An 11,380-nucleotide genomic window follows, 5' to 3' on the forward strand; every position below is an offset into this window, starting at 1 on the left:
TTTATCTACTCAGGGTCACTCTGTATGACTATCAGGCTCTATGTTGGGTTTTTTCAGAAAGTAGTGACAGTGGACACACACTGTTGGATGTGAGTACTGCATTGTTTACACTCTGTTCCACTTCGTTGCACACACGATGCAAAGTTGGGATCGTGTATTCTATGTTTGTGTCTAATCAATATTTTCTCTTTATTTTTCTTTCTCTAGCCTTACTTTGCTTTCTTCTCCATCGTAAAGTGGATCCTGACTGAGCTTGTCATGTAAGACTTCTGTGTATGTCAAAGTGTCTTTTGTCTGTAATATTGTGTGCTTTGAGAACTTACAGTATATGGGGGCCTCTCCTCTTAATGTCTGTGCGTGGAAAAATATATTGTATGATTGTTTACGAGTCCCTTCACATGCACGTTGACGTGCTCATCAGTGATCATGAGCTGTAATGGCTACCTGATGTTTCCTGTAGCATGGGTATTCCTGTGATGCCATGTTGTGGTTGTGGAGTCTTGCTAGGTGGTCTGTTGTCGCCACAGTGCATCATGTGAGGAAACAATTGTCAGTCTTTAAAGTGCAGGCAATGCTGTGTCTTTAAAATATAATGATCTTTTGATTCATGTTTTTCATTTTAAATTTATGTTTCACTTAAAATTAAATTAAAATAGTAATAGTACCATATGAGTGAGCAAACTCATCTGTGTAAGGTCAGAAGGGGAAAAAATAACAAAATATTCTGTAAAGACAAAATGATTCATTATTAAGTTAACAAAAGACAAACTGACTAGCAATAATTTAAAATTCCCCGTAGATATATTCACTAATTGGAATGAATGACTTTGTGGCATCTAAGAAGCATACAAACAATAGGCAACACAAAGGGTATACAGTACATGACAATGAGAGAAAAATATCTACACCATGGTTTCTTGTAAAGTATCAACTTTGTTCATTTGGGAAAATAAACAATTTCCCAGCTGTAGTTCTTGAGAAACCTTTATCGTGTTGGTAAAAAGTGGCTGGAATTCAGTCGAGGATGAAGCAGTATGTATTATATCAACATGTGTTGGAGTGTATTGTTATGGTCGGTGTCTTCTCCATATTTAGATTCCTGGTGGAGTTCAACTTGTATAGCTGGTGGTACTCTGACCTCACAGCTAAAGGTAAGAGCGTATTCTTTCTCTGTAGGTCTGAAGGACACTCATATGAAAGTATGCATCTTATACTCTTGTAATAATAGTTTATAAGCAAATAATATGTATAAACAGTCCTAATAAATAGGGTGTTGAGCATGCACACACCACGACTCATCATATTGTATTTGTCTGTTATAGTCACAATTGCATACATAGAGTTCTAAAGAATTGTTTATTCTAAATTAATAATAATGCTTATCAATAGTTCTAATATGGATGGAGAAAGAATCAGGATTATTAATCTCTTTGTACATTTCTCTAATTGTAAATTGTTACGATTTGAATAACTATGCATTTTGGAAACATATTGTTGTAAAAACAAACAACAGATTTTTGCTGTAACTAATACTCTAAATTGCAGCACCCATTATAGGCAAAGGGGTCTGGGTATCTTTATGGTGTTACATTTTCATTATTCAGAAACAGGAATATAAATGTGAAAAAGACAAATGCAAAACAGTTGCTTCCATTGCCAGAGAGATAAATAAATAGTATTCCCCTTTGTAAAATAAACAAAAGAAATAACCCCAAAACAATTTTCTTGGAAACTGGAAGATTTTCTTTCTTTTTTCTTTTTTGTTCCTAATCATAAACTATTTAAAGTTAACGTAATTGTATTTCATCACATGGCGTATGTCTCGATATTACCATGTGCAGCATGCATAACACCTACATTTCCAGTTTCTGAAACACGTGTTTTTTTAAATAATAGTTCTTTCAGTTCACTTTCCTGTCTCGCAAAGACGAAAAAGGAAATGAAGCCATTTTTCTTTCTTGGATCTGTCCATAAAAACATTCATGTTTTGGGAAAAAACAATCAAAATGCTGTTTGTTTTCCCATTTATAATTTCATATATAAAATCTAAAATCCCAAAATGAAAACATACACTGTCGTTTTTTGATCTTAATACTTGAGTGCACATGGAACAAAGGTAATTGCGTACAGAATAAACAACCAGTGTCCTCAACACTGACCTCACTGTCTTCATCTTCACCATCGCGCCTCTATTTCCTCTCCATCTGAGTCAGTCTGACCACTGCAAAAACAGAATTAAAAGGAACAATCCAAAACCGAGTGGAAGTAAAAATGGCAAAACACGTGATTGCCTCAAGTAACCTCAATGTGAGAGGCCGTGTGTGTGTGTGTTTCTGCACACATTAGTATTTGTTTATGTGTCCAGAGGTGGTTATATTTGATGGTTTTATGATCCGTACGGATGTATGACATATTGGTGGTGGTGGGAAGCAATATCCGCTTTGTAACAGAAGGCAAAAGGTTTTCTTTTTTTCTTTTCTTTTCTCACTCAGTCTATCTGTCTCTCCTTCTCTGGTTTTATGTCTCAACCTTTCTTTTTCTGTCACTTTCTTCCACAAACTCAAGCACATTCTCATATGATTACCGCCCAAGCTACGGGCGCTGTGATGCCTTATGCTTTATGGTGTGTTGAATACAGTTTGCCTGTCTGAAATTAAAGCCGCACTAAGCAGCATCATATAGCGGTATTAATTCTAGCCAAGACTAATATGAAAATATTTCGTGCGTGAATGTGAGCGAGTGGAGAGAGGGAAAGAACCACAAAATGAAAGTCGATAAAATGCTTTCCTTGCACACCCTTATCCCGAATGAAGTGAAGCTGGGCATCGCTGCTCGCCAAGCAGTCAAGACAATTTCACAGCTGGCTAGCCTCAGGTCTTAGCAGCACTTTCTATATCTTTTTACAATAGAGACACAGACCTGTGACACACAGCTGAAACACCCCAATTTATCAGCCTGTAACCCAATCTACACAGCCTCTCAGTCTGAACTAATCCCAGACATTTATACATGTAGGCTGCGTTTCTCACAAGCTTATAATGTATATACAACTGCAAACACACTCTCTTTTTTTCACACAATGATACTGCACTGCTGACATCCAGTAATTAAACGTCTCCATTCAAATCACACATGTAATCCACCATCTTTAGAAAACTGTTTTGTAATAAATATGCGAGAAGACCACCCTGAAAAAGTTCACTTCATAAATAAATAAATAAAACCACATTGGTTCAATTGTTTAGATTTTATTACCAAAATTATAGTGGCATACCCTCTCCCCCATTTCCATCCTGTAGTATTGTTCCAATCCTCTGGGTGGCAGGAGAGCTCAAGCAATTTTGTATAAAAGGCTGGTCCAGATTTACACTGCAAATCTGCAGGACAAAAGTCAGCTCTGGTTCAGCAGATCTGCTTTCTTTCAAACATGTATATTTACAAGGATGTGGTATGTTTAATTGTTTGCTTTCAATCTATTTGCATTCGCATATTTTAAATATGTATTTGACTTTTAAATAGTTTTTCCATGACTTTCTCATCCAATTTCTTTTTCTCTCTCTTTCTGCTTTCAGCTCAGCGGAGGGGTCGACCCATGCAGGTACCGTGTGACACGGAGTACCCAGCCTTTGTCTCCGAGAGAACCATCAAAGAGAACATGGGCAACGTTGACTGTGACGGCTGCATAAAGTATGAGACACACACACGCAGACATATGTGTACACACATTAACAACACGCTAACGACAATCTCAACATCTGCCTATTGTTCAGTAACCCACCTCGGATATCAGCGGGCCACTACGTTTCTTAAAATAAGCTAACGATGAAAAACGAATCATCCTGTTAACTCTCATCATGGCAAAGTATTTTTATTCCTGTAACCCCTGATGATGAGAAACACATTTAATTCATTTGTTTTCTGCTGAAAACACTTTTATCCAGGCGATCAATCAGAGACACACACACACGCAGACACTCACTCTCTCTCCTCCAGCAATTTGAAATGCAAGGCATTTAGAGATGAGGGAGAGTGGTGGAAAAAAAGGCTTCCTTTAAAGATGGGAAAATGAGTGTGGTCCCCATTAACAATTTGGGCTTTTCTGTCAGGCAATTGTGGGGTGTTCACTGGATCCCTCCAATGGGCCCTTCATTGCTCCCAGCTGTGGAACTGCCAGGGAGGCTCAGAACCCAGTATGTGTGTGTGTGTGTGTGTGTGTGTGTGTGTGTGTGTGTGTGTGTGTGTCTGTGTGTCTATGTTTTCCTTGTGTGTCTACTGCCGGTAGAGCCCCACAAGGTCAGCAGGGTAACCACTGCCCTGGGTGCTGGGAGTAAAATGCGGTTGGGGATGCAGTCACACTACAAAACACACATACTGTATATACACACACACACACACACAGCACCCTCTCACACACACCCGCACACACATGAATAGCCTCATCTCTAATGATGACACCAGAACTGGGATTAGCGGGCAGGCCCATGAGAAACCCTGAGAAACATGTTGCCTTCAAATAAATCCCGTTTAAAGCACAATGAATTTGACAAAGTAAAATGGAGTTTTTATTTGCGTTATATGGAATTTTATAGCTCACATTAGTAATAGAGGATATTGGTGATAAACATCTGTTTCACGTTACAGGCTGACTGAGGCCTTTCTCTCATATTTTCATTGGGACACGTGTGTGTGCTTTATGCTCTAGGAAATATGCCCGAAGCGTTTGCCTGCTAAACCTCTCTTTACTGTATTTTGTGTGCATGCGTACATGTGATGTCTGTATTTGTGTTTGCCCATTACTTCCTGATATCTAGCAAATTACATAATAATGTAAATGGCCCTATAGGATGATGTAACCTCCATTAATGCATATCTTACTTATCTAGACCGTAACATGAGATGTAGGATAAAAGTGAAAGGGGGACTATTACCGACATTACTCACATCCACATGTCCTACCTCGCCACATGCTCCTTTGATTCTTCTCGACCGTCCCAGACAAGGAAAAGAGAGAATTTTTAAATTGCAATAAGAGAAAGCTTCGACACGACAGTCAGACGTGTAGATGTGGTTCAATTTGTTTGAGATTCTTGAACTGCATCTCTATCTTTATCTCTGTCGAATAAATAACTTTGATATTGCAGAGATATTTGCTCATATTATCACAGTCACTTTCAACTTCCTACAAGGCCATGTTTGCTACTTTAACAAAACGTTTTGAACATTTGAATGCCCCGGTTGCACAAGATAAGTGTTTTTGTAATAAACAGTGTTTAAGAACAGTAAAAAAAAGTTTTTAAAAGTATATCACGTTTCATGTTAAATGAAGTTCATATTTTTATGAAGAAGCAAACATTTTGTAAATTTGTAGATTTCAATAAGTACTGTAAATCCAATTGTCCAATTCATATTTTTTTTATTTCATCTTTAGATTTGTAATGCTGAATTCATGCCAACCACTGCCTTAATCTAAAAATCTGTAATAGAGCCACTCCAAATACACTGCATATTGGAATCATGTAGAATGACTAAAAAGGCTTAAAATGTGAATACTGGAATAATGGTGTACAGTTTCCCTAAAAGTAATGAGAGAAATAAAAATAAAAAATACAGCATTGCTCTTAAAACTCTCTAGTTTGGTGAGTTTTTATTGGAGAAAATTGAACTCATTGAATTAGTAATTCTCAAATTACACACAATAATTACATGTCAAATTTCCCAACTGTGATGACAGATATTTCTGATAACCATACAATGTATGCTGTTAAGTTTAAGTTATGCAACAATTCAATTATTAGTACAAATCTAAACATTATCTACGTCCTGTAGGTAGAAGTAATTTGCCTTGGTTCTGCTTCAAAAGTAAAGCATATGTTAAACATAATGTATTGTGAAATGTTATCATATTTGCTCCAACTTCTAAAATGAGCTTCAGTACAGCTGGCTCTGTAAAAAAATGTATTTATCATCAAAAAGTGTTGAACAGCTTCTGCTCCAGATTTTGTGATGTGTTTTGTCAGAACTTTAATAAGAGGACATGATCTGTCACCATGTCTTTGTGTGTGTGTGTTTTTCTTCTATAGTCCATCATCTCTATAATATAAATATGTCTAATCCCTGGTTTCTTTCTCTCTTACTGCCCTATATCTTTATTTCTGCGGGCCTCGATGTCTCTCACTGTCACTCTGTCGTTCTCCATCTTCACCCAGAGAAACATATTGGATGTTTCTGTGTGCTTCTGAAAGAGAGAGAGCGTATGCTGGCTGTCGGTCTCTATCTCTATATCATGCACACTCTTGTGTGGCTTGAAAAGTGTGCCTTCATATGCAGTGCAGTGCTCCTTTTCCCAACACTGGTTATGTTCAAGGCCAGCAGCTGTGCTGTCAGGACGTCTTTTCTCCAGGAACACTTGCTCTGCTTTCTATCAGTCGGCTGAGCTGGGCAGGCCCCGCTGTGCAGGGGTGAGCATGGATTATTAAACATCAGGAGATCCCAATTTACCCTGATTGGGCATGGCTTGGCCTATTTGCTCGGCTGGTTTGGTTGGGTTTGGTTGGTCATGGTTGGATAACAGTATTAAAGTGCGGTGGATTGGTGCTATTTAGAGATTGGAGGCTGTTTGTGGGCAGATTAAATTGGTCATGGTATTGAATTAGTAAGGATGAAAATATTCCTATTGGTCTGCTATGATCTGTCAGGTCTTTCTCTCTTTGTCTTACTTCCTCCATCACAAGAGTTGATAAAATGCAAGTGTGCACTTCTGCATTTGTGTGTCCTCTCAGTCCAATGTGCAAGTTCTCATACGGGTCTGATCACGGTAAACTTGATAAATCAACCGGCTGCGGCAGAGTAGAGGGAGGGAAAGAAGCAAAAGATACAGAGAGAAAGGGTGAAAGAAAAAAGAGATCATCTTTACGACTTCTCTTCTTCATGAAGCTTATCCACGGTCATAAATCATTGGCCAGGAAGCCGAGGCGAGGCCTGATCTCTCAGGCTAGTAAAACACAACCGAGAAGCTATAAGCACAGAAGTGTGGTTCCCATTTGTCTCCCCTTGCTGTGTTTTATATTCTGCAACAGTTCATTTATGCTCGACTTGGATAGGTTATAACAAAGACAGAAGGGAAGGAAGGGAAAACAATTAGGAAGAGAAGGGGACAGAGAAGAAATATGTGTGCATAGTGTGTCTGTCGATGTGTGTCTGTCGATGTCTCTGTGTGTTTATTGACAGCTGGCGGTCAGACAAGTCATCTGCTTGACATGCATCAAGTGGAGTCTCTTTACTGCATCTCCCCTCCACCGAGGGAGAATGTGAACACTCATAACATTAATACTCTGACACACATGGAAATGTACATCATGCGCCTTGTCTACTTGCCAATTCAACTCTCAATCCCCCCTGGCTCCCTCTCTCTTCTTCCTTCCTCATCTTTTTGTTTTGTTTCTGGCTGTCTGTGCTGTGATTGGCAGGTCATTTGTGATCCAGCAGATCCCCAGCAGTAATCTCTTCATGGTGGTGGTGGACAACAAGTGTGACTGCAGCATGTTTGAGCCAATCACCATGGAGCCCATCGAAATCATGTATATCCTTCACAGGTCAAAGACGGGGATAAAAATAACAATATCACTGGATTGTGTTTCTTTAACAGTGAAGTATATTCTCTTCCACCTTATGTGCTCCCGTGTCACAATACGGCCCTTATAGCCTTTACATGTCCAACAATGTTGCAGGGATGTAAATAGCAAAGGGCATTTTATTTTGTGGTGAGGTCTTTGGGGAGTTTGTTTGCCCCCTGAGATGAGAGCATTATGAGGGTCAAGATCTGATTCATTTTTTTGACAGTCAAAACAAAAAATTACACTTGAGGAAACAATCAAAAGCTACATAAAAGCTTTATAAATACAATAAAATGTAAACACTTAATGGAAAATTCTAGCTATAGTAGTAATATGGGATAGCTGCCACTCTAGGCTCAATGCTTTATTTTCTGTCAGAAAAACACACAACAAAAGCAACAATACATACAGACCTATTTACCATTGCCACGTTTGATAAAAGAAAGTAATGTTAATGTTTTACCAGGGGCAAATGGTATTGTAACACTAACACCTGGATGTTACATAAGCACGATAATTGTGTTCCGACACCTCTTCAGCATACAGTTACATTTGTAGATTTCAGATTTCTCATTAGTATTTAGATAACACATATAATATATAATACAAAAGTAATGGAAAACAGGTACATTGCATGAACTGCTGCAACCTTTTGGACTTGCAAAATTAAAGGTTATTTGATTAGAATCCCTTTATTATCAGATAGCTATGTTATGACCTCAATAGACCTCGTTGGCTGTGAGTCCCAATGTGTCACTGTTAGCAATACTAACTTTTGAGGTAGGGGTAACTTTGAACTTTAATAAATAATTCCTTTACAACTAAGTTGTGTTATCAGCTCAATAAACTCATTCTATAGTGCATAGTAGCAATATATTGTCCCTGTTCAGAGCTGTGTGTGTGTGTGTTTGTTTGTTTGTTTGTGTGTGTGTGTTGGGGGGGTATGTGTGTGTATCTGTGTTTGGACTGTGTTACACAACAGCCCACACTGCGATGAGATACTGATCAATAGCAGCCACAGCTTTAGCTGGATTCTCTTACGATGTGAACTGTATATACTGTTCATATACACCCATGTTTATGTTGTTGTGGATTGCTTACTGTAGCATAAAGCCTGCAACATAAAACTCATCAAACATTGCTGAGTCTTTTTTTTTTAATGCACAAACGTATTACCGCCTACGTAAGAACTCAAAAACATATATTCCTTTTCTTTATACAACTGAAATACACTCCAGCAGGAAAACGCTTTGTCTGTTATTGACTTAACTTCAGCTGCACATAATGAGTCTCTCAAGTGCAAGAGGTTGAAGACGCAAAAGGACAGGAGGCGCCCAGATACCTGTCACCCTTTTCACCCAGAGGTATTCACTCCACATACACTGCACACACACACAGTTCCATCACTATGACAGTACCTTCTTTCATAATATATCAACTGCAAATTCCGCTTTTGTATTTTATTAAAATATTTCATATATGTCCATATTCTTTCTCTTTAGGAGAACTCAATGGAGTGTGGAGGAGCCGTGGGTCTCATCCCGTCTCTCGCAGCAACACTGCCCTGTGTCTTCCTAGCGCTGTTCCCTAGGTGACCAGAGCTGGTGAAGCCTCTCCATCCAGAACTTCACATGGATCCGCTTGACTCGGCATGCAAAAGAATCGCAACAATGCCACAGAAAAAAACACTTTTGCCCCTCATAAAACTGCCCAATTCCAACTCCCCACCAACAAAGCCCCGAGCCCTGAGGTACCTCCCTACAAGACACCTATATGAACGGACTGAATATGGATAGCTATTACAGCTGCTAATTAGTGACCGTTTGTGTGCTTTAGCAATATGACATGCGCTGCACAGAGAGGTCATTGGGGACATGAAATGTTTTGAACGTAGTAATAATGCCAACAAATGCACATAGTAGCTTAACAATTTCACAAGTTGTCCAGTAAAACCCACTGACATTCACTCCACTATGTTCAGTCCTTTTAGGTAGCAGCTAAGGGCCGGGGTCTGGAGCTGGGCTTGGAACTGGGCATTAGAGCCACGTAACACCCGCTTGGAGAGAGACAGGTGCACCGTTCCCTGAGTTTTAATGGACAATAATGATTCTGAAGATTGAACAAATTATAATAGTGAAGATGAAGATGATTATATGTGGCTTGGGTCATAATAAAATGTTTGTCAATGATCTTTTTTTTCATGATGGATACAAAAAAAGTTCTTGTCTATAAGAAGAAAAGAAATAATTTTATTTATGATTTGCAAGTGATACCCATAAACTGTGACTATGAGATTTTGAGTCCTCTGATGTGAGTGGTTGTTAATATTTGAGCTTTGCCTTATTGAACAATATTGGTCCTGTTTGTGTACTTTTGAAATAAAATGATGTTTAAAATGGATGTTGTTGTTGAAGGCATGTTATTGAAAGACTCTTACCCAATCAGGCCTTCAATAGAACAATGGAGTTGATATAAAGCATCAGTTTGTATCCTTACAGACTGTCCTAGTGTGGTTGTCAGGGTAAGACTAAGTGGCTGGCTGTGGGAAATGTTTGGCTGCAGAGAAGTGCTCGCCTGCAGACATACATGCATCTGAATGAGAGCACCACTCACTCATTTGCCATTCATGTAACCCTGAGCTCCAGATAGACAATAAAGACTATGACACCGGAATCGTGGCCAAGCACAACACACATCTGTTATCGATTAGGAAATAGACACAACAATATTTTTTCTTGTACACATAAATGCAAGAATAGGATTCATCAGAATCACAATCAGAACCTGTCTTTGCCAAGTATGTTTTCACATTCAAGGAATTTGTCATGGCGGGTGGTGCAACAAAACCCAATAATATTAAGAATATAAATATAAAATAAAGTGCACAGACAGGCAGGTTTCAGTACTTTGTATCAAGCAGATTAAAGTGACAAGTGCATTGAAAGTGTAGAGTTACGTGTATTTAAGTGAAGAATTAGGTGATGAGAAGAATTAAGTGATGTGAAGAATGAAGTGACGAGTGAACGGAAGGAAATTGTCCTGAATGAGCACCGACACACCGAGGCAGCCATCTGCGGCGCCATCTTGGGTTAGTGTGTGCGTCGAGAGGAGCACAGTAACAGGAGTTCTCACAGAACCAGTGCCGTCAGGAAGCCGCTCTGCTGTGGTCTTGATGTCAACATCAAGGTCCCTTTGGTCAACAATGGGACCTGCAACGTCTTCCTCTCTATTCCTCTCAACCAGCCAGCTCTAACCACAACTTCCTCCTCCACAGACAAGGTAGTTCTCACCATGCCAGTGGTTTAATCTGGTTTCTATTGTTTCATTGATCTTCTCCCTTGAGCAGAACTATTTCACTCTAATCATTTCCAGTAGATTGTGCTCTTCCTCTTTCTGTGGCCCAAAGACTTGCTGGTGGTTCATTTATCACTGCATAATGGGATTGGAGCTGTTTTGGGTCACAAATGAATCCGGTCTGTGATTCCTTCCTGTTTGCCAGATGACTTATGGGAAAGTGTATCCAATGTGTGTACAAAAGCCAGACGTGGGAAAGCAATCTTGAGTTACAATGGCAGCCCTCATGCCATCCCGGTTTCCTGTGACAAATAAATGCTCATCTATGTTTTCTTTAAGTTGTTTTCTCACATCGGACAGGTAAACATAACACACACAGATGCTTTAAGAATTTTTTTTAAATATCTCCCTGCACACTGCTCACGTGTATCATGCTGGTTGGAAGGATATTCAGCTACTTTACTTTTTGTGAT

At 39.1% G+C, this 11,380-nt stretch overlaps 1 protein-coding gene across 1 annotated transcript in view; it reads left to right on the forward strand.

The window, feature by feature from the left end:
* The window catches only part of cacna2d3a (calcium channel, voltage-dependent, alpha 2/delta subunit 3a), a 121,951-nt gene extending 111,938 nt beyond the window's left edge, over window positions 1-10,013 (forward strand). The window contains exons 30-36 of the mRNA XM_056422484.1: window positions 14-89; window positions 208-260; window positions 1,096-1,151; window positions 3,573-3,687; window positions 7,467-7,579; window positions 8,895-8,977; window positions 9,116-10,013. Of these exons, the coding sequence (XP_056278459.1) occupies window positions 14-89; window positions 208-260; window positions 1,096-1,151; window positions 3,573-3,687; window positions 7,467-7,579; window positions 8,895-8,977; window positions 9,116-9,208 (589 nt within the window). The 3' untranslated portion in view covers window positions 9,209-10,013. The remainder of the gene's footprint in view (window positions 1-13; window positions 90-207; window positions 261-1,095; window positions 1,152-3,572; window positions 3,688-7,466; window positions 7,580-8,894; window positions 8,978-9,115) is intronic.
* Window positions 10,014-11,380: the final 1,367 nt, after the last annotated feature.

The sequence above is a fragment of the Pseudoliparis swirei genome, chromosome 9, assembly GCF_029220125.1.
Source record: "Pseudoliparis swirei isolate HS2019 ecotype Mariana Trench chromosome 9, NWPU_hadal_v1, whole genome shotgun sequence".
NCBI lineage: Eukaryota > Metazoa > Chordata > Actinopteri > Perciformes > Liparidae > Pseudoliparis > Pseudoliparis swirei.